Here is a 24877-nt window from a genome sequence, read left to right as displayed (position 1 = left end):
TTTGTGGCAGCATTAAAATCCTAGATATCTACTGCTGAAGCATTCACAACCACTGCTTGAAGCACTTGAAAAAAAGTAGAGCTAACATAATGACAGGCACAGACAGCTGATTAAAACACAAGAATGACAGCTGAGAGTTTTTGGGGTAATCAAAGGCTAATGTGAAATGGAGGTGGGTATTCACCGAAGTGGACAAGCAACTCAAATACACTGAGACAGAAACATACACTGCATGCACAGTCATTTGGGCAAGAGTTGGTATCAAGGATTGGCAAAAGCTTTTAACTGAGGCCTTCTGTCGACCACTACACTCACTCCTAAATGTAGCCAAAAACTTCAAAGAAAACCTCAGATCACTAGTATGTATGTTCCCCAGTCATTACTGAAGGAGACTTTAATCCTCCAACACTTAACTGGCAATGTAACCTTTACTTGTCTAGATCAAGAGTTTGTAAAATGAAATGACCAGTTTCAATTGTGCTATCAATCACCTTCAGATTATAAAATATCATTACAAAGTGTATCACATCACATATATTGTCAAGTGCTGGGTCATTAAAAGTACTTGATTGTACAACATGTGACATGTTACACTTTGTATGTCAATGAAAATAATCAATATCTCAAAATATATTGTAAATAAAATAGAAAGAAACTTCCACATGGGAAAAATATATTAAAAACAAAGATTCCAAGACTTACCAAGCGGGAAAGCGCCGGCAGACAGGCACATGAACAAAACACACAAACACACACACAGAATTACTAGCTTTCGCAACCGATGGTTGCTTCTTCAGGAAGGAGAGGGAAAGACGAAAGGATGTGGGATTTAAGGGAGAGGGTAAGGAGTCATTCCAATCCCGGGAGCGGAAAGACTTCCCTTAGGGGAAAAAAAGGGCAGGTGTACACTCGCGCGCGCGCGCGCACACACACACACACACATATCCATCCGCACATACACAGACACAAGCAGACATATTTATGGTAAGCAGCAATCTGTCTCTTCCTTACTTTGTCAATTACATTATAGTTACACTGTGCATGTATTTTATGATCTGAAGATGAATGCTCGCACAACTGAAACCAATCATTCCATCCTATAAACACGTGACCTAGACAAATGAAGGTTACATCGAAAACTGAGATCGGTTTTCCACATTCTTGACTGTGTCAAATGTTATAAAGCTTTATTGGTATTTGCAAGGGGCAAAAGTTTAAAAAATGCAAAACAGTACTAATTGCCCACTTTGTGTTTAGGATGGATAGTTCAAGATCCTACTCATGATGGAAATATATTAGACATAACGGCAAATGAATGTCTTCGTAGCTTAGTGGTCAGCATAGAGATGCTGCAAAGCAGAAGACCTGGATTCAATTCCGGTACTGACAAGGACTTTTTCCTTGGTGGAATGACTGGTACAGAGTGCACTCAGCCTGGTGATGCCAAATGAGGAGCTACTTGAATAAGAAGTAACAGCTCCATGATCTGGAAAGCGAGAAAAATGGCTGGGAAAGTGGCTAACCACATGACCCTCCATACCTCATCCACATGATTCTGCAAGGCTGGGGATGGTACAGCAGCCTGTCAACATCCATTGGGCCTTCAAGGCCTGAACGAGGAGCTCGTTATAATGGCAACAAATAACCCTGACTTCACTGACGATGTCCACAATGAAACTTGTACCAGTGACCATGAGTGCTCTGTAGCAGCTATTACCACAGTACACCACTTACATATGTAGAAATATCGTCAGTAAACTGGATAAAAAGACAGTAGTATCATATCTCAAGGAAGAACATGAAACATTTGGCTCTGGGCACTAGAACACTGAGATGCAGTGGCTCAATAATAGCAAGCATCGTATATATTATGCACAAAGAAAACAGGTCATAAAGGGAGGATCCCTCCATGGTGTACAATATTTGCACAAAAATTCGTGAAGAAATGGTGACTACTGCAAAACGTGCAAAAACAAGCCATAGGGCTACAGGCAGAGAAATACTAAATGAAACACATTTGGCTGCCAAAAGGACAATGTGTGAAGCCTTCAATTACTACTGCAGCAGAATGTTGTCAAAAGACCTCCCACAAAAACCGAAGAATTCTGGTCATGTCTAAAGGCTGTCAGTGCCATCAAACTTTAGAGTCCATCCAGTCATGGCTGAAACAGGAACGGAAAATGAATGTAGCACAGCAAAAGTAGAAATGCTGAACTCCATTTTCAAACATTTATTTACATAGGGTGATCCTATGGAACTGCATTTGTTTAATTCTTGAAGCCCTGAATAGTTGTGTTATAGTAATACTAGTGTTACACGTGTTGAGAAACAGCCCAAATTACTAAAACTAAACTAGGCTCCAAGTCCTGAAGGATTTTCTATCAGATTCTATATAAAATTTGAGGGCAAGTTAGACCCTCTTCTAGCTACAATATACTGTAGATCCCTTGAACAAAAAACTGTGCCCAATACTTGAATGAAAGGACAGATCACATCCATGTACGAGGTAGCTAACAGATGTGATACGAAACACAATCATCCATCTGTTGTAGAATCTTAGGGTATTCTGAGTTCAACCATAACAAGGTATCTCAAATAGAATTACCTCAACTGTGACCATCCAGTATCGATTCTGTAAACATCAGTCATGCAGAACTCAACTTGAGCTTTCTTATAAGATATTGTGATCAAGGCAGATGGGTGAGCACAGTAATCCTAAACTTCCAAAAACTATTGGATTCAGTAGCACATCATCGGTTATTAGTGAAATGTGTGATCATATTGGGTATAAAACAAAATTTGTGACAGGACTGAGTATTTCGTAGTAGCATGCAACAAGTAACCTTGGGTGGAGAATCATCAACAGATGTAAAATTAACTTCAGGCGTGTTCCAGGGAAGTGTGTTATGATTCTTACTATTCATACTGTACTATAAATTAACAACCTATCACACATTATTAACAATTGTCTCAGACTATCAACGATAGCCTCAGACTATTAGCAGAATGATACAGTTGACTATACTGGAATATTATTGGAAAAAAATGTACACATATACAGTCAGAGCTTGATAAATTTAAAAGTTGTCCAAAGATTGAAAACCTGCTTTAAATGCTCAAAACCGAAAATTATGCAAATACCTAGGTGTAACAGTTAGTGGGGACACGAAGTGGAATGATCATTAGGGTCAATGGTAGATCAAGCAGATGACAGACTTTCATTTACTGTACGATGCCATGAAAATGCACTCTGCAAAAGAGATTGCTTACAAAAATCTCATGCAACCCATCCCAAAATGTTGCTCAAATTTGTGAGATGCACTTTCACTAGAACTAACAGGGGACACTGAACCATATACAAAGAAAGGCTGCGTGACTCATAGTAGAGCATCACTGAAATACTGAACAATTTAACTAGAAGATGCCTGAACGTAGACAGCAAATATCTCATGAAGGCCTGCTTAGACACAAGTTCAGCAATATTGATAAATTGTATACCTGCAATTCATTTAAGTATACAAAAACATTAATTCATTTTCGCGTGTAGGCTGTTGTTTTATTTTGAAATAAATACTTTATTTCATAATTTAGCAATTAGTTAATTTCACATCCTTGAGATTTGTCAAGCTTCATTAAAGTAAAAGCTGTATGTACAAGGGCTGTCCTGGAAGTACTAACACGAGGTATAGATGTTGGTTGTTGTTGCAAACAAATGACTATGGTAGAAAGTGCCAATCTTATAAAGATCTAGTTTGAATTTGACAATGTTACTCCATTTGTAATTTGTTTGGTAACGATCAATAGTGAATGCTCTCAGCGAATTTATAAACATCAATTAAAGTGGTCGTCATTATGTGGTAGAATACTTTTGTTTGACAGATTTTGGTCCAATTAATATTAAAGCTGGGCTACATTCCTCTCTGGTGGTGTCTGCTTCTCAATTTACAACAGTAAAACATTGGATGGCAGAGCTTATGTGAGGCCATGCAAGCTGCCAGGACAAACATCACAGTGGTTGACCAAATAAGGTGACCAAGTCATAAGTTGCGAAGTACACCCACAAAATGGTACTGGATGACCACCAGCTGAAAGTAGGTGAGCTAGCAGACACCAAAGGCATTTTAAAATGCTGTACGTTGCATACTGATTGAAAATCTGGACATGAGAAGCTGCGTGCAATATGGGTGATGTATTCATTCCCAATGGAACAAAAACAGCATCGTGAGGAAGTTGGGCAGTTTTTTGCTGCAATGAAGCTGAGTTTCTCGTTTCAGTTCATGGGTCCATCACTTTACACCTGAGACATAGCAATGATCAAAACAGTGGACTAAAAGGGGAGAATCAGTTCTAATGAAAACAAAGACTCACATCTGTAGGCAAGGTCATGGTGTCAGTTTTTTGCAGTGCACGTGATATAATTTTCATTATCTTCAATCATGGTGTCAGTTTTTTGCAGTGCACGTGATATAATTTTCATTATCTTCAAAAATGAAATGCAAACAATGGTGAGAATTATGTGAATGTATTGAATGGTTAAGTCAAACAACAAGTTTTGTTTCATCACAACAAATCACCACTTCACACATCCTTTATCAACATGGCCGAAATCAATAAGTTAAAATTCAGATCCTTTCTTCATACAACCTATTCACTACATTTGCCATACTTTGACTATTTTCTGTTTCTAGACTCAAAGAAATGGCTTGGTGATCAAAGATTTGCCAAAAGGAAGATGTGGAGTCTCCAGTTGATGTCTATTTTTGTCAGAGGTTCCCACTATTAACGAGGTACTGAACTATTGAACATTGCTGGGAAAAGTGTACTGAATTGAAAGGAGACTATACACTGGTCAGCCAAAACATTATGACCACTGCTCACCGTGATGCTGGATGCCACCTGGTGGCGTTGCAGGCATGTGACATGGTAAAAAAAGTATGTTAGTAGAGCAAACACAGAAGGGGGTCACCCTAGCAAAGATATGGGCTAAAAATGGGGAAATCCACTGGTATAAGCGACTTTGACAAAGGGTGAATCATTATTATGCAGGGCTTGTGAACGAGTATCTTGAAAACGGCAAATCTGCTCGAATGTTCATGTGCTACTGTCGTGAGCTTCTAAGGAAAGGGGTAGAAGGACAGTGAAACTACCACTAGGAACTAATTGATTGGATGTCCACATCTCTTCAAAGAATGTGGACAGCTTGTCTGCTCTGTAAAGTAGGATAGATGGTGAGCTGTGAGATCTCTTCTGAAAGAGCACAATGCTGCTACACACACAAGTGTTTCGAAGCACACCGTTCATTGTGCATCATTGAAATTGGAGCTCTGCAGCAGAGGATCCCTATGTGTTCAAATGTTGACACTGTCAATTACGATTGCAGTGGGCATGGGACCATCGTAATTGGACTATTGCTCAATGGAAACATGTTGACTCTTCGGGTGAATCATGCTTTCGCTACACTAGGTCAATGGGTGTCTCAATAAATGCCATCACTGAGGTGAATGGTGGCTCGAAATGTGCAGCCCGCCATGGACACAGCCTGGTGGGAGCAGTATCGTGGTATGAGAGACATTCTCCTGCACTTGCATGGGTCCTGTGGTAGTAATCAAAGCCATGCTGATAGCTGCAAATGACCTGCGTGATGTTTTGGCTGATGGTGATGTCTTTTTTCAGCAGTATAATTATCCATGACTTCGGAACTGAACCAGGTTACAATGGCTTGAGGAGCATTATAGTGAACTCACATTGGTGTCTCGACAACTATACTCACATGGTGCAAATCCTATAGAACCCACCTGGGCCGTTATCAGGCAGCGTCACTGCTTATGCAAATCACTGGCCTGTTATTTGCACGAATTACATGACCTGTGCATAAGCACCTAATGCCATGTGCATAAGCACCTAATGCCACATGTCTCCACAAACCTTCCAGCAGACTGTTGGATCCCTGATACGCAGTATCAGTAGTGTATTTCATTCCAAAGATGGACAAACAAGCTATTGAAGAGATGGTCATAATGTTTTGGCTCATTAGTCTATCTAAAGATGTTTTTTCCCAGAATTTCTTTGTTTTCTTTATTAGGTCAGGTGCTTCCGGGACAGCCCTTGTGTACAGTATGATATATTCTCCACATCTATGTGGGGAAAGCAAAATATGCTGGAGTTCCTAATTAGGGTTTTGGAATCCATAATAGGTACAGGCACAAGTATCTCGTGTGAAGTCCACATGTAACATGGTTTTGTCACTGCCAGCATACAACACACTAAAACAATCCTGTTTCTGTGATTCTCATTGTGACACTTACCTAAAGTTTTCATGAGTTCTTGTGAAAGCAAAACAATTGCTCTCCTTCTCCTTGCGGTTGAGTTCCACTTTAATATCTCCTTTGGGATAGAGATCATGAAACATAGGTTCCTTGTTTTTATCCAATCTTCCTATGGCCCACACTAGGTATGATGTTCCTTCCAAAGGAAATTCCTTATCTCCTGGGTCAGCTGTTCAAGACACACATTTTTTTAGAATAAAGATAATCTAAATTCATAATCAGAGAAAAGAATGCATTTGAATCATAACATGAAGAAAGATTTTATCATAGTACTACAGAATAATAACAACAGACAGTTACGGTTAACAACAGTTACTTGTGGTAATCCCACAAATAGTACAATGTGAACATACCTGATTTTAATGATCTCCTATATGTTATTATATTAATGCCATTTTCCCTCACTGCTGTATGGAGTTGATTATCATCAGTCCCACCAAGAAGTCCATCTTTACAAACACCTTTGTACTGGCCAAGTACTTTAGTGCACTGTAATTAAATTTAATATATATGAATGTAGAAAATGTGCAACCAAGATTAAAAAACAAATGGATTTATTTACCACATTGGACATGATGAATAACAAAAACTACAGTCAATAAATTTGCACGATGAAGTGAAAAATTCTTATCTTACTCATACGGTAGTTATAATGTAATTGGATGGACAAAAAATCTACTTACCAAGCGGGGGCAGGAGAACACATAACAAAACGTTTTACTTATGAAAGCTCTTTTTTATGTGTGTGTTCTGCCGTTGCTTGGTGAGTAGATTTTTTTATCCATTCAGTTACATTATATTGTCAAAAATTGATAATTTTCGTTGTTATACGATAGTCAAAACATTAAGGAACTTACTTATGAATCAGATATGTAAAATTTACAACAATATACAACACATAGGTGATATCTTCATATTATTTATTTTTCTATACTGTGATGCCTCCATCATGTGGTCTATAATTTTACAGACACACACAGGATGACGGGAGTACAATGAGAAAGCAATCACATTGTAACTCAATGTACAATTCCATGTCCTTAAATGGCAGAAGCACAACATACATAGCTTTCTTTTATCATATGACTGTGTGTATTCTATTCAATATTTTTCATCGTATCAGTGTCAGCTTAAAGCTGTGGCCTGAATCAAGGTTTGAACTTGTGTTCCTACATATCATGAGACCTGCTCTTCCAATTAAACAATCTGAACATACATCAATGACAAAACCAATACTGTAGTCTGCACCTGTTCTTCCAGAATCTAAGCCAGGGATCCTACAAACCATGTTAACACTGCACCTGCTTCTCTGGAAACTGAAAAGCTACAGTTTGCAGGGAAAATCTCTCAGCAGGATGTCATCACATTTATCAAACAGAAAAAAATGTACTTGTGCATAAAAGCAACAAGAAGTTCCTCTCTGGGTGGAAAAAATGTAATTAGGTGTTCCACAATGTTCAATATTAGGGTGACTACTAGTTTTGTTTTACATAAATTATATGTTGAGCCAGTTCAGTCTGATATTCTCTACACACATGATTCAATGACAATAGCCTGCTGCATATGTGGATACAGAATAAATAATTTTAACCGGACTTCGCAAAAATAATAATTTCTCATTTCACTGAATAATAATCCATGCAATGAATACTTAAAATAAGCTATATGGACAAAAAGCTGAACACTGAAAACAGTGCCAAATTCCTTGGTGTAGTAGTAAATAAAAGGATGTCATGAAGTAATCCTGTGAACAGCATTCTGAGAAGAATGATTGGTCTTGTTTATGACATGAACATCTTAAATAATACCATTCATTTAGCTGCAAAAACTGTATAAATACATATTTTGATCCAGTCACTACAAATAGTATAATTTACTATTCAAAGATTTTAGGCTACAGAAAAAAGGTCATCTAAGGAATGACAAGAAAGTACACACATCATATCTAATTTGTCTAGTCTATTTTCTTGGATCAGCAGCAGATTGCATGCAAATCATTCTGATCCTCTTCCACTGTTCTTTTTTTAGGGCCACCTAACCTTGACTTAGAGGCTACTATTCCTTTCTCTTTTTGCTGCCAACTCCACACACTTATTAGCTACTATATTATGCCACACTCCCTAGCAATGCTAGTCTAAGCCTTTCCCTTCTGCAAAAGATGCAGAACAGCTTGTCTTGCATCAACTGAGTATTCTTTGTGTTTTGGCATGCTTCTAGTTGTCTCTACAAATAAACAAACACTGCCTCAATGGCTAAGTAACAGTAGTTATAAATACCATGCAACCAAAGCAAATTACAAAATACTTGCTTGTTTACTAGATATGTAACCACAGGGGCACATAGCTCTTCATGGAGTGACATACAATTATATGCATTGTTATGCTGTGAGTGTTTGCAAACAGTACTGACTATGTAACGCAACAACTAACAAGTTCTGCTTGACTGACTTTGGGAATGGGGCAAAAAGTCAGGCCTTTGGAATGGACTGACACTTCTGTGGGGCTAAGGCTATCGGGGGAAATGTTTGTGACCATGTTTTCGGTCTGTTTGGATTCTGCATTCTGTGTGGTGGTCGGAGGAAGTTTTCGAGGGTGGGATAAATGTAGCAGGTCTGTGAGACAGGGTTCGTCAGGTATGAGGAGATGTGAGGGATGTTGTTTTAGAGGTGGTGGATAGTGGTAGTCCAAGATGAAATACCGTGTAGTTGCTTATTGTGGCGTAGTGTGATAAAGCTGAAAGGGAATCGCATGCTCACCCTTCATTTTGCAGACCTACGAAGGAAGGAAATGCATGAAAAATCTGGTGTCATATCTTCCCTTGTACTTCTAACCTCGTGCCCCACCTTTCCACAATGTTTCACCCCTGCAAAACAATTATCCCTTAATATGGTTCTACTGCACTTAAATGTGGTAAACATATTTAATATTTGTTCTTCTTAAACAACTTTGTTTAACAATAAACATCAATTTTATACCATTAAAATACTATTTTTAATAATCTTTGATTTTTTTCCATCCTATGCAACATGGAAACTATTAGTCCTAGAGAATAAACGAATAAGACATTTTTGTACTAAATTTAATACAGTTTAATTTTGTACTGGGAAACATCTTTGATACATGCAATGGCTTTCAAGATATTCAAGAGAAACCTAATAATGTGACCCTTACATGTACTCCCTGCCTCCCCCAGACACACACTCGCATAGATTCTGTCCACATGGATTTTTAGTATGTTGCTGATGACACTCCACTCTACCACTGTACAAAACTTCACAATTATACAAAATTTTTCCCTCAGTTAGTGCTGGGCTATAACAGCACATTTGCTCATCAAATGCATACCATGATTTACACTTAACTATGTTCAATGTATCTCTTTCCCTCTCTGAAACACACACACATCACACTGCTACACATTCAGAAATTCTTCTATGGAGCTGAAGAAGCCGTCAAGTAAATATGATTTCAGTTTCTGTTTGAAGTTCATTGTTTATCATATATTAAATTCTTTACTGCTGAACCCTACATGTTCACACCTTGACCCAACGGCATCAGCAATTACGATTGCAGTGGGCATGGGACCATTGAGATTTGACCACTGATCAAGGGAAACATGTCAACTCTTTGGGTGAATCACATTTTTGCTACAATATGGCAATAGCCGTCTCCACAAACACTGTCACTGAGGTGAATGGTAGCTCAAAACGTGCAGCATGCCACGGACGTAGGTTGATGGAAGCAGTATTATGCTATCGGACACATTGTCCTGTGTTTGCACAGGACCTGTGGTAGTAATGAATAACGCACTGACAGCTGCGAATCACCTCCATCTCATCACACTTGTTGTCTACTTCGACGACAATGTCATCTTTCAGCAGTATAATTGTCCTACAGTGGTTCGAGGAGCATTACAGTGAACTCAAGTTGATGTTTCTGTAACCAAATTTGCCAGAAGTAAATCCTGCAGAACCCATCTGGATCGATGTCAGGTGCCATCACTGCATAAGCAAATCAGCAGTTCATTATTTACATTAATTATATGACCTATGCACAGACATCTAATCCCACACATCTCTACAAACCTACCAACAAATTGTTGGATTCCCGATACACACAATCAATAAAGTAATTCTCTCCAAAGAAAGACAAACAAGCTCTTAAGCAGATGCTCAAAACGTTTTGGCTCATCAGTGTATTTGATGAAAAATCACTTATACAGAGCACCAAAAAGAGCAGACCCTGCAGTGATAATTTATTGTTCTGTAGATATTGTTTCATTGTGTATGTGGTGTATATGCCCTGAGTTTCTTAATGGAACAATCTACCTACTTTTACTTCACTAGGATGAAAACCAGTTACCAGCAAGATTTCTGACAAATAATATTTGAAATTCTCTAGAACTGTCTATGGGATAATTATAAACAAGAACAATTACTCAGAAGCAAATTCCAATTAAATAGAAGAGTTGCTCATTTTATTTAATATTTTGTATTATTTTCTCCTCTGTTCATCCAAATAAATGAAAGTGTTATCAAAAGACATGGCCAACCTTTTAAATGACAGATTATACTAGTCATTGAAGGTTTTTGCTAAATACATGAGTAACTGTGACTCTTCTATGACTCTTCACTTTCTCCTCGGTATATATAATGAGAAATAAGTTCACGGGTATACAGTTCAGATCTTCATGTCGAGCAAGCAAAGTATTTGAACATGAACTGTTTCTCAACATTCCTGATAATGGAATTTCGGTCATTTGCAGAAATAATGTACCAACTAGGAACTGAGATCCAGCCATATGTCCATGAATTAATTTCTGTCATGAGCAACTGCCACTGTATTGACTAAAAATAAACACAGCAGAAAGTAAATAGATGTGACCACATGTTTATAATGAACTGAGAACACCAAGATTGGCAAATTCATCATTACTTCATTACTGCAGATAAATACACAATGGTGTTATTTTTCCCTTGATCTACAATTTCTGAGTTCATTAACTACAGATAATTGACACCTGAGACTAATTTGGCACCTGAAACTAATGTCATGTATTTTTTCTTCTTCATACAAAGATAATTTTTGGCAGCATGAATAAAATGTTACCCTTATCAAAGAATGGTACTAAAATATTAGCGCACTTATACAGAGTCAAAGATTGCCAGTAAACTAAAGAACTTACAGGAGACTGTGCAGTAATGTTGTAATCATCAGCATGACCGAGGTAAGTTTCAACATATGTCACTGCAACATCAGAATTTATCATCTGACTTCTGTCGGTAGAGCCACTAAGTCCAAAAGCCATATATTCATCTTCAGCTGTGAGAAACAAAAACAACACATTTCCTTAGATATGTATTATTGTAGGTGAATACAGCTGTGCAGTATCAGTAAGTGCATTGTCAGTGAAAAAGGCCACAAGCTTATGCCCTGCCATGCTACCACTACTGATGGTAACATGTCAATGTACACTAAAGTGATGGACTCTTTCTTTCATTTAATAAGGAAGTCGGGGTTAAAGGCAGACAGGCATTCTGTTTCATATTTACAGACTAAGGGCAGTAGGTTGTTTTGAACCAGTCCATGTTACTGATAACAGATTACTCATTGGATTAAGCACATGTGATTTAATTTTGAATATCTCTCATCTTCAGCAGCAGCCTACATTTTGTAACACCACATATCCCTCTGATGGCCTGTTGCTGAACTGAAATCAGGAGAGTTCAGTTCAGCAAAAAGCCATCAGAGGGATATGTGGTGTTACAAAATGTAGGCTGGCTTGTTGCTGAACTGAAATCAGGAGATTTCAGTTCAGAAAAAAGCCATCAGAGGGATATGTGGTGTTACAAAATGTAGGCTGGCTTGTTGCTGAACTGAAATCAGGAGATTTCAGTTCAGCAAAAAGCCATCAGAGGGATATGTGGTGCTACAAAATGTAGGCTGCTGCTGAAGATGTGAGGTATTCAAAATTAAATCACCTGTGCTTAATCCAATGAGTGGTTCAAAACAACCTACTGCCTTTAGTCTGTAAATATGAAACAGGATGCCTGTCTGCCTTTAGCCCTGACTTTCTTATTTACTTTCTTAACTACTCAACAATGCACAAGTGTTTGTATTAAATAGATCTAGACTTTGCCAGTTCAGTACATGGACAGCTAATAGTGCTCTGTGCTGAGTTACATATATGCTGTGTTTGAAACATTAGACAAAAACAGCTGCCAAGTAGTATAAAAGGAGCAGTGGCTCTCTTCAAAGTGGCTGTTTTTCTTCTAGTATACTTATATAAAATAATTCCCATGATTATCAGTGTGGACACATTAACACTAGACATAATTTGTTGCCAGCATGCTTCACAGAAGTGACCAGCAGTGGATGCTTCCACATGTTGATGTATAGCTTGACTTTTCACATAGCTGAGGGCTATCCTTCATTACAGAATGTATCGAACACAATGTGTGAGTCAGTATCTGTTTAATTGAGCACGCAATTCTGATGGTACTGCTGGCAGTTAGTAACATCTAAGTTTTATACACATTATGTTACTTGTGTGTTACAATCCAAAGCTTAATTAGTTTGTTGTCAAAGGGCAAAACATCACTCTCTATTGATGTATATGTGAAATTCTATAATGTTCCTAATTTATGGAAGTGTTTAATGAATGACGCACTAGTTATAACTTTCATGATTTGCTCTTCAAAACAGTTGTCCTGAGCCATATGAAAGATAATTTCCTCCGCACACAGGTTAAAAGGAATACAGGCCAGTTTTTTATATAATGCCGCAAGCCTGATGATATTAACAGATGATTGTGGAAATGAGTGTAAAAGTTTGAGTTCAAAGCGTCACTTCATTCTGACAATCTCATATGCAGGCAGAGTCAACTTGCTTAACGGTAGGAGCATCTGGCAGAATCCAATATAATGGTGTCACTGGTCAGTTAAGAGAACGACAATGAGTTTGTGGCTGCTTAGGCACAAATGGGCAGCTAGCTGGTCTGATGAGATTGATGGCTCGTGATGCTGTGTTTTCCTTGCTGGCAGCAGTCTCAACCAATGCAGAGATCGATATTTTCATGTCTTCTAGCGATATGTCCAGCTAAGTTACAAGAATAGCTTACACATCCAAGAAAAAGACATTATGTTGGAAAACTGTCTCTGCTTTCTACAAGTCTACCAATACAACACAACTCCAAGTATTTCACTAGGCATCATCTCATTGACCTTTCATATTTAGTAATAACAACTATTGAGCATTTAATATGCATATCAAACCACCAAAGCTGAAATAGACATGGCTCAAACTCCCTAACACAGGAGTTCTAAATGTCTGCTCTTAAAGAACATAACTTTCTTTTTCTTTAGCAACTTAGCAATTGATTTGTTCTTGGGTACAGATGTCTTAATATTAACAGTATAAATCGTACAGCTTACCTGTCAACACATATGTATGCACTTTGTTTTACAAATAGACATTACATATTGAGAAGACAAATGCAGTTTTCAGAGCTCACAAATTATGGGAAGACATTCAGTGGGGGAGGGGGGGGGGGGGAGGGCATAAACACATCTGATGCTTCATCAAACAGACTTACAACACAGACAACATGGCCCTAGCTAAAATGTCACACTGTGCATAATAATAGCTCATGGCAGAGGTGAATTGTGGCAAAGCACCAAGATGCACTTCTCAGCTGTTGTCGAGAAAATCTTGACAGTTAAAAGAAACCGTTGTGGTGAAATACTCTCTACGATTAATGATTTTCTACAGCGTCGTGGCGCAGCGGTAAGCGCTCGGGTTCGTAATCTGAAGGTCGCCGGATCGAATCTCTCAAAGATTCCAAGACCTACCTAGCGGGAAAGCGCCGGCAGACAGGCACATGAACAAAACACACAAACACACACACAGAATCACCAGCCCTCGCAACCGACGGCCGCCTCCCCAGGAAGGAGAGGGAAAGACGAAAGGATTTGTGTGTTTTGTTCATGTGCCTGTCTGCCGGCACATTCCCGCTTGGTAGGTCTAGGAATCTTTGTTTTTGATATATATATATATATATATATATATATATATATATATATATATATATATATATATATATAAAACAGAAAGAAACTTCCACATGGGAAAAATATATTAAAAACAAAGATTCCAAGACTTACCAAGCGGGAAAGCGCCGGCAGACAGGCACATGAACAAAACACACAAACACACACACAGAATTACGAGCTTTCGCAACTGGCAGTTGCTTCGTCAGGAAAGAGGGAAGGAGAGGGAAAAATGAAAGGATGTGGGTTTTAAGGGAGAGGGTAAGGAGTCATTCCAATCCCGGGAGCGGAAAGACTTCCCTTAGGGGAAAAAAAGGACAGGTGTACACTCGCGCACACACACACACACACACACACACACACACATATCCATCCGCACATACACAGACACAAGCAGACAAATATGTGAAGGTATGTTCTCTGACCTTTAACAAAAGCCCATACCGAGCTACTGAGCATCTCTCCTGCAGAGTCTTCCACTGGAGTTTATCTATCATCTCCGCAACGCTTTCGCGATTACTAAATGATCCTGTAACGAAGTGCGCTGCTCTCCGTTGGATCTTCTCTATCTCTTCTATCAACCCTATCTGGTGCGGATCCCACACTGCTGAGCAGTATTCAAGCAGTGGGCGAACAAGCGTACTGTAACTTACTTCCTTTGTTGTCGGATTGCATTTCCTTAGGATTCTTCCAATGAATCTCAGTCTGGCATCTGCTTTACCGACGATCAACTTTATATGATCATTCCATTTTAAATCATTCCTAATGCGTATTCCCAGATAATTTATGGAATTAACTGCTTCCAGTTGCTGACCTGCTATTTTGTAGCTAAATGATAAGGGACCTATCTTTCTATGTATTCGCATCACATTACACTTGTCTACATTGAGATTCAATTGCCATTCCGTGCACCATGCGTCAATCCGCTGCAGATCCTCCTGCATTTCAGTACAATTTTCCATTGTTGCAACCTCTCGATACACCACAGCATCATCTGCAAAAAGCCTCAGTGAACTTCCGATGTCATCCACCAGGTCATTTATGTATATTGTGAATAGCAACGGTCCTATGACACTCCCCTGCGGCACACCTGAAATCACTCTTACTTCGGAAGACTTCTCTCCATTGAGAATGACATGCTGCGTTCTGTTATCTAGGAACTCCTCAATCCAATCACACAATTGATCTGATAGTCCATATGCTCTTACTTTGTTCATTAAACGACTGTGGAGAACTGTGTCAAACGCCTTGCGGAAGTCAAGAAACACGGCATCTACCTGTGAACCCATGTCTAAGGCCCCCTGAGTCTCGTGGACGAATAGCGCGAGCTGGGTTTCACACGACCGTCTTTTTCAAAACCCATGCTAATTCCTACAGAGTAGATTTCTAGTCTCCAGAAAAGACATTATACTCGAACATAATACGTGTTCCAAAATTCTACAACTGATCGACGTTAGAGATATAGGTCTATAGTTCTGCACATCTGTTCGACGTCCCTTCTTGAAAACGGGGATGACCTGTGCCCTTTTCCAATCCTTTGGAACGCTTCGTTCTTCTAGAGACCTACGGTACACCGCTGCAAGAAGGGGGGCAAGTTCCTTCACGTACTCTGTGTAAAATCGAACTGGTATCCCATCAGGACCAGCGGCCTTTCCTCTTTTGAGCGATTTTAATTGTTTCTCTATCCCTCTGTCGTCTATTTCGATATCTACCATTTTGTCAACTGTGCGACAATCTAGAGAAGGAAGCACAGTGCAGTCTTCCTCTGTGAAACAGCTTTGGAAGAAGACATTTAGTATTTCGGCCTTTAGTCTGTCATCCTCTGTTTCAGTACCATTTTGGTCACAGAGTGTCTGGACATTTTGTTTTTGATCCACCTACCGCTTTGACATAGGACCAAAATTTCTTAGGATTTTCTGCCAAGTCAGTACATAGAACTTTACTTTCGAATTCTTAAAAGCCTCTCGCATAGCCCTCCTCACACTACATTTCGCTTCGTGTAATTTTTGTTTGTCTGCAAGGCTTTGGCTATGTTTATGTTTGCTGTGAAGTTCCCTTTGCTTCCGCAGCAGTTTTCTAACTCGGTTGTTGTACCACGGTGGCTCTTTTCCATCTCTTACTATCTTGCTTGGCACATACTCATCTAACGCATATTGTACGATGGTTTTGAACTTTGTCCACTGATCCTCAACACTATCTGTACTTGAGACAAAACTTTTGTGTTGAGCCGTCAGGTACTCTGTAATCTGCTTTTTGTCACTTTTGCTAAACAGAAAAATCTTCCTACCTTTTTTAATATTTCTATTTACGGCTGAAATCATCGATGCAGTAACCGCTTTATGATCGCTGATTCCCTGTTCTGCATTAACTGATTCAAATAGTTCTGGTCTGTTTGTCACCAGAAGGTCTAATATGTTATCGCCACGAGTCGGTTCTCTGTTTAACTGCTCAAGGTAGTTTTCAGATAAAGCACTTAAAAATATTTCACTGGATTCTTTGTCCCTGCCACCCGTTATGAACGTTTGAGTCTCCCAGTCTATATCCGGCAAATTAAAATCTCCACCCAGAACTATAACATGGTGGGGAAATCTACTCGAAATATTTTCCAAATTATTCTTCAGGTGCTGAGCCACAACAGCTGCTGAGCCCGGGGGCCTATAGAGACATCCAATTACCATGTCTGAGCCTGCTTTAACCGTGACCTTCACCCAAATCATTTCACAATTCGAATCTCCGTCAATTTCCTTCGATACTATTGCACTTCTTATCGCTATAAACACGCCTCCCCCTTCACTGTCCAGCCTGTCTCTGCGGTATACATTCCAATCTGAGTTTAGGATTTCATTACTGTTTACATATGGTTTCAGTCAACTTTCTGTCCCTAGTACTATATGGGCGTTGTGGCCGTTTATTAATGAGAGCAGTTCTGGGACCTTTCTATAGACGCTCCTGCAGTTTACTATTAGCACATTAATATTGTTATTCCCTGTTGCATTTTGCCTACTCCTGCCTTGCCGCGTCTCAGGAGGCGTCTTGTCGGGCCTAGGGAGGGAATTCTCTAACCTAAAAAAACCCCATGTGCACTCCACACGTACTCCGCTACCCTCGTAGCCGCTTCGGGCGTGTAGTGCACGCTTGACCTATTCAGGGAGACCCTACATTTCTCCACCCGATAGCGGAGGTTGAGAAATTTGCACCCCAGCTCTCCGCATAATCGTCTGAGCCTCTGGTTTAAGCCTTCCACTCAGCTCCAAACCAGGGGACCGCGATCGGTTCTGGGAACGATACTACAAATAGTTAGCTCTGATTCCACCCTGCGAGCGAGGCTTTCCGCCTTCACCAACTCCGCCAACCGCCTGTACGAACTGAGGATGACCTCTGAACCCAGACGGCAGGAGTCATTGGTGCCAACATGAGCAACAATTTCCAGTCGGGTGCACCCAGTGCTCTCTATCGCTGCCGGTAGGGCCTCCTCCACATCTCAGATGAGACCCCCCGGCATGCAGACAGAGTGAATACTGGCCTTCATCCCCGACCTTTCCGCTATTTCCCTAAGGGGCTCCATCACCCGCCTAATGTTGGAGCTCCCAATAACTAATAAACCCCTCCCCCCGTGTGCCTGCTTGGACCTTGCTGAAGGAGCAGCCACATGTCCACTCACAAACAGAGCGAGCGATGCCACACGGCCAGCCTCCACATTGACTCTCCGCCTCGTGCGCCGTGAACGCCGCTGAACCCACCACTCCCCTTGGGGAGAGGGTGGTCCAACCGCGCCTGGTACCCGCGAAGATGTCTCGACAGCAGGGACAGTGGGTGAAGCATGTAACACCTGGGGTGTACCTTGCGACGCACCAGACTCCCCACTGCCGCTGCACTCCGAGGCAGCAGCCTGAAGACGGCTGAGCGCGGCCATCAACACACTTAGCTGTTCACGAAGAGTGGCCAGCTCCTCCTGCATCCGTACACAGCAGTCACACATCCTATCCATCCTAAGGAATCAATTTACTGAAGAGACTTAATCAACTTTTAACTAGACTGCTGATTCACTAAAGGCGGCTGATTATTGACTAAACTGTGATAGCTAACCACTTCTTGTAGAAAACAATGAAAATATCACTACCTGTCTCTGGTCTGTATTCAAAACAAACACTAGCACTACTGTCACTATGACTGACTAAAGGGACTCTCTCTGACTGTATTTAAAACAAACACGAAATCTATGGAACACTATTACTAGCACTCAACAATTAAAGCTTCCTAAAAGCAAAAACACACCGAAGAAGAAGTGACAAGTAAGAAAAATACAGTTAATACTTAAATTAAGGTAGCTCGCTGCACAGCAGACGTGAAACAGACGGCGGTTAGGGCGACACTGTGAGTCCAGATCATGAAGATGTCGTCAATAAATCTGTACCAAACTTTGGGTTGGCAGGCTTGGGTAACCAAGAAGGCTTCCTCTAAGCGACCCATAAATAGGTTGGCATACGAGGGGGCCATCCTGGTACCCATGGCTGTTCCCTTTAATTGTTGGTATGTCTGGCCTTCAAAAGTGAAGAAGTTGTGGGTCAGGATGAAGCTGGCTAAGTTGACGAGGAAAGAGGTTTTAGGTAGGGTGGCAGGTGATCGGCGTGAAAGGAAGTGCTCCATTGCAGCGAGGCCCTGGACATGCGGGATATTTGTGTATAGGGAAATGGCATCAATGGTTACAAGGATGGTTTCCGGGAGTAACAGACTGGGTAAGGATTCCAAGCGTTCGAGAAAGTGGTTGGTGTCTTTGATGAAGGATGGGAGACTGCAAGTAATGGGTTGAAGGTGTTGATCTACGTAGGCAGAGATACGTTCTGTGGGGGCTTGGTAACCAACTACAATGGGGCGGCCGGGATGTTTGGGTTTGTGAATTTTAGGAAGTAGGTAGAAAGGATACTTCCTGGGACTGGATCAGACTCTGAATGTGGCTCTCCAGCAGGGATACGACTTCCTAAAATCCTGCACTGAAATGAGATCCATCCTTCATGAAATTCTCCCCACTCCACCAAGAGTGTCTTTCCGCCGTCCACCTAACTTTCGTAACCTCTTCGTTCGTCCCTATGAAATCCCCAAACCACCTTCCCTACCCTCTGGCTCCTACCCTTGTAACTGCCCCCAGTGTAAAACCTGTCCCATGCACCCTCCCACCACCACCTACTCGAGTCCTGTAACTCGGAAAGTGTACATGATCAAAGGCAGAGCCACATGTGAAAGCACCCACGTGAGTTATCAACTGACTTGCCTACACTGTGAAGCCTTCTATGTGGGAATCACCAGCAACAAACTGTCCATTCACATGAATGGACACAGGCAGACAGTGTTTGTTGGTAATGAGGATCACCCTGTGGCTAAACATGCCTTGGTGCACAGCCAGCACATCTTGGCACAGTGTTACACCGTCCGGGTTATCTGGATACTTCTCACCAACACCAACCTATCCGAACTCCGGAGATGGGAACTTGCCCTTCAGTATATCCTCTCTTCTCGATATCCGCCAGGCCTCAACCACCGCTAATTTCAAGTTGCCGCTGCTCATACCTCACCTGTCTTTCAACAACTTCTTTGCCTCTGTACTTCTGCCTCGACTGACATCTCTGCCCGAACTCTTTGCCTTTACAAATGTCTGCTTGTGTCTGTGTATGTGCGGATGGATATGTGTGTGTGTGTGTGTGTGTGTGTGCGAGTGTACACCTGTCCTTTTTCCCCTAAGGTAAGTCTTTCCGCTCTCGGGATTGGAATGACTCCTTACCCTCTCCCTTAAAACCCACATCCTTTCATCTTTCCCTCTCCTTCCCTCTTTCCTGAAGAAGCAACCGTCTATTGCGAAAGCTAGAAATTCTGTGTGTGTGTTTGTGTGTTTTATTTATTGTGCCTGTCTACCGGTGCTTTCTTCCACATGGGAAAAATATATTAAATCAAAGATTCCAAGACTTACCAAACGGGAAAGAGCCGGAAGACAGACACAATAAATAAAACACACAAACACACACAGAATTTCTAGCTTTCGCAACCGACGGTTGCTTCTTCAGGAAAGAGGGAAGGAGAGGGAAAGACGAAAGGATGTGGGTTTAAAGGGAGAGGGTAAGGAGTCATTCCAATCCCGGGATCGAAAAGACTTACCTTAGGGGGAAAAAAGGATAGGTATATACTCGCACGCACACACACACACACACATATCCATTCATACATATACAGACACAAGCAGACATATTTAAATATTTATATACACACACACACATATCCATCCATACATATACAGACACAAGCAGACATATTTAAATATATAAATATATAAATATTTAAATATGTCTGCTTGTGTCTGTATATGTATGAATGGATATGTGTGTGTGTGTGTGTGTGTGTGTGTGTGTGTGTGTGTGTGTGTGCGTGTGTGTGTGTGTGTGTGTGTGTGTGCGCGCGAGTATATACCTATCCTTTTTTCCCCCTTAGGTAAGTCTTTCCGCTCCCGGGATTGGAATGACTCCTTACCCTCTCCCTTAAAACCCACATCCTTTCATCTTTCCTTTTCCTTCCCTCTTTCCTGATGAAGCAGTCGCCGGTTGCGAAAGCTCGAAATTCTGTGTGTGTGTTTGTGCATTTTATTTATTGTGCCTCTCTACCAGCGCTTTCGCGCTTGGTAAGTCTTGGAATCTTTGTGTGTCTCCGGCAAGCGGTTGCAACAATTATGCATATAATACGTTGTTGAAAGTGGTTTGTCGTGGAAAAACTGGCGACTTCGAACATCATTATGTTTTCCGCAAACAAAGTTGTATTTCACAAATGTTATTAATTGTCTTCATAATGTTAACCATGTATAGCTAACAGAAGACGTAGAAACGATATTCCGAAACAAATATGTATAGCGTAAGTCAAATGTTCGGACTAGAATAGAGACCCCACGAACACAAATTTGATGTGTCAGGTATGAAATATAAACTCCATTACTCGCTCGTTACACTTGAAGGACAGATGTTGAATGGGCCGAAATGAGCTGGCGCATAACAGCGTAGTTGCTTACTAACTTCGAAAGAAGGTAGATGTGACCCCTAGCACAACTTATAACATAATCGAAAATCAATGCGGATGGGAGAGCTTTGGTACACACTGTTAAAAAAACGGAAAAATGGAGGTGGTACAATTGGAAAGCGATCTGGCCTCACAAACATGCATAAGCAATTCGTTAATAAAAAATTGCATGGCCCGAGATTCAATCCGGCGACCTTCAGATTATGAACCCGAGCGCTTACCGCTGCGCCACGACGCTGTAGAAAATTATTAATCAAAGAGAGTATTTCACCGCAACGGTTTCTTTTAACTCCCGATTTTCTCGACAACGGCTGAGAAGCGCATCTTGATGCTTTGCCACATTACACCTCTGGCAATGATCTTTTATTATGCGCAGTATGAATCTAATCTGAATTTCAAAATTGGCGGCCTCCCCTTGTCAGTACTGTCTGTGTAATGGGGGCAGTCTTACAAAAGCTGGAAGACGCATTGTTAGTCACTTTATATGGAAGACAAGCCATGATTTTCATTGTTTTTAGTATGGTAAATGGATGCTACAGTGTTCACCTTCAGCACAATTGTGTAGAAAGTGCCACAAAAATAGCTAAGTGCAAAATCTTTGCCTTTTAAATGTTTATGTACAGGTATAAGCTGGCATTCGGTAATTCCATTGTTTCCAAGAAACATAGATAAATTTGTTTCAAACATCTACATTCTAACATTTAATGTACGATTTGAATGTGCTGTTTGTTCTCTTTCCCCATTATCTTTTGCTGATTATATTAAAACTCAAGCATATATTCCAATATATTGTCTATTGTATATTTCTAAATGTTGAGTTCTATGAAAAATGTAATTTGTAGTATACCATCAGTTATGAACTATACTTGTGCTTCCTACAGATTTTGTACTATCATTTAGACAGACATTCCCCCTAATTTGATTGTATATCTATATGAGCAAAAGCAAATCACAAGAACACGTGTGATTTGGAAGGTGACAATGAAATGCAGGAAAGAAGAGAAAGTAAAGGACAGGCACAGAGTAGAATAAGGCACTGGACAACAGTAACACAGGGAAACAGCATTGGGTTGTAGGATGGAATGAAATCCATTAGACAAAATCAAACAATGGAAAGTCCTGGATGGAATAACAATTGTTTGGTATTATTCCATGCATGACTTTCCACTGTTTAATTTTGCCTAGTGGTTTTCCTTCCATGACACAACCCACTGCTGTTTTCCTTTGTTACTGTTCTCCAATGCATTACTTTACTCAGCGTCAGACCTTTTCCTCTTCCTTCCCAAGTTTTATTTAGCCTTCCAAACTACACATGCTCTTTGTTGTTATTCCATCTAAGAGCTTCCATTGCTTGAACAAAGGTATGTTTCTGAGAACTTTAGGACATTTACAAGTGTCATACATAATATATTTTATAGTATCCAGAATGAGATTTTCACTCGGCAGCGGAGTGTGCGCTGATATGAAACTTCCTGGCAGATTAAAACTGTGTGCCCGACCAAGACTCGGTCGGGCACACAGTTTTAATCTGCCAGGAAGTTTTATTTTATAGTAATTAATGACTGCAGGTTATGGTTGCATATTCTACAGTTTTTTTGCATCAATATCTGCTTTGGAAAACGGTTTCCCTTAATTGCAGTGTTAGTACTTACAGGTACATAAGTAACACAACATTTCCATCTTTCTCCACTCACTGACAGTTTGCTCTAAGGAAATGTGAACACAGCTCTCACAAAATCAACTGTTGCGATGTAATATTGTATTCTGCAGGAATTAAAACTGTCATAATGCTATTCAGCTATTTTAAGATGGTATGAAAGTTAAATGAAAGAATGATCATCTGGTGTATCAAACAAAATTTGTGTCTGGACTGAGGAGTTCTTACTATGAGTGACACTGCATGTGATCTTGGATGGAGAGTCAGTGATAAATGTAGAGCTACTTTCATATCCTTCCTATCCCTGTTACACACTAATGACCTGATAGACAATATTAAAAGTAAAATCCGACTTTTTGCTGATAATGTAGTTACCTGTAATGAAGCATTATTTGAAAAAAGCTCACACGAATATTGAACAATGGAAAATCCAGGATGGAATGTATCAGTATTATGAAAACGGAAGTCACCATACAGTGGAGATGCTGAGTTGCACATAGGCACAACAAAAAGACTCTCACAATTAAAGCTTTCAGCCATTAAAGACTTCCTCAAAATAGACAACACACACACACACACACACACACACACACACACACACACACACAAATGCAGCTCGCACACTTGACTGCAGTCACTGGCAACTGAAACATCACTGTGACATTCAGCTGTTGATAAACTTTGAAAGTGGTGCTTTAAATGTTCAGAAAAGTAAAACTGTTGATTCCACAAAATGTAAAAATGTAGTATTGTATGACTACTATATCACAGCTTTATGACACCAGTGACTATAATATCAGTGACTCACAACTTGAATTAGTGAACAACTGCACATAAGGATTTGTGGGAATATGAAATAAAATGACACATAGACTAAGTCATGTGTAAAATAAGGGGTAGACTCGGTTCATAAAATAAGGGGTAGACTTGGTTCATTATAAACATTATATACTGGAAAAATGCAATCACATTGAAAAGCAGATCACTTGCAAAATACTTGCCTCTATCATCCTAGAATATTGCTCAAGTTTGTGGGACCCACACCACATCTCACTAACTGGGTATATTCAACATACACAAATAAAAGCAGCATGAATGGTCGCAGGTTTGATTGACTCATAGTTCAGTGTCACAGACTGCTGAAAAACCTCAACTGTCAAGACACTTGAAGATAGGCATCAGTTAGCCCATGAAGTTTCAAGAACCAGTATTAGGAGTAACTACATCCCCTCATATATAATTTTCGCAGGGACCACAAAGACAAGATTAGACTAATTACAGTACGAATATAGGCATTTAAATAGACATTTGTTTCATGCTCCACATACAAATGGAGTGAGAGGAAATGATAAAATTTGTCAAAACTGGCAGTACCTTCTGCTTTCCATTTCACAGTAGCTTACAAACTACATGTAGAGGACAAGAGAAACACTGACATTTTTTACAATGATTACAATCCCTATAACAATCCCTGTGATTTGTTTAAGTTGCAGTCAACACAGTTTTGTCACAGGTAACGAAATGCTACAGAGGTGTTGTGTATGTATTTCCACAGATCAACTTCAAAGCAGTTTGCAAAAACTATGAATGGATTTATTTGTAGTAATCATGACAGATGTTACGTATTTGCTGACATGAGATCATTAGAAATGGGCCAAAATTAAAGTCAGATTAGGTATATAAGCTCAGTGAACTGATTATTAGAATTTGAGCCAAGAGAAAAAAGTTACATACACTATTTACCAGAATTCCATTATATAATCAAACAATTCTGCAATTCAATGTGAGCATAAT

At 40.1% G+C, this 24877-nt stretch overlaps 1 protein-coding gene across 1 annotated transcript in view; it reads right to left on the bottom strand.

The window, feature by feature from the left end:
- LOC126354720 (protein Skeletor, isoforms B/C) overlaps nucleotides 1–24877 on the bottom strand; it is a 71074-nt gene that overhangs the window by 24350 nt on the left and 21847 nt on the right. The window contains exons 7-9 of the mRNA XM_050004569.1: nucleotides 11511–11647; nucleotides 6680–6815; nucleotides 6306–6495 (exon numbers count right to left, since the gene is read on the bottom strand). Coding sequence (XP_049860526.1) covers nucleotides 6306–6495; nucleotides 6680–6815; nucleotides 11511–11647 — 463 coding nt within the window. The remainder of the gene's footprint in view (nucleotides 1–6305; nucleotides 6496–6679; nucleotides 6816–11510; nucleotides 11648–24877) is intronic.

The sequence above is a fragment of the Schistocerca gregaria genome, chromosome 3 (assembly GCF_023897955.1).
Source record: "Schistocerca gregaria isolate iqSchGreg1 chromosome 3, iqSchGreg1.2, whole genome shotgun sequence".
Classification (NCBI taxonomy): Eukaryota; Metazoa; Arthropoda; class Insecta; order Orthoptera; family Acrididae; genus Schistocerca; species Schistocerca gregaria.
The sequence above is the reverse complement of the archived record's forward strand: the minus strand, read 5'-3'. Positions and strand labels throughout refer to the sequence as shown.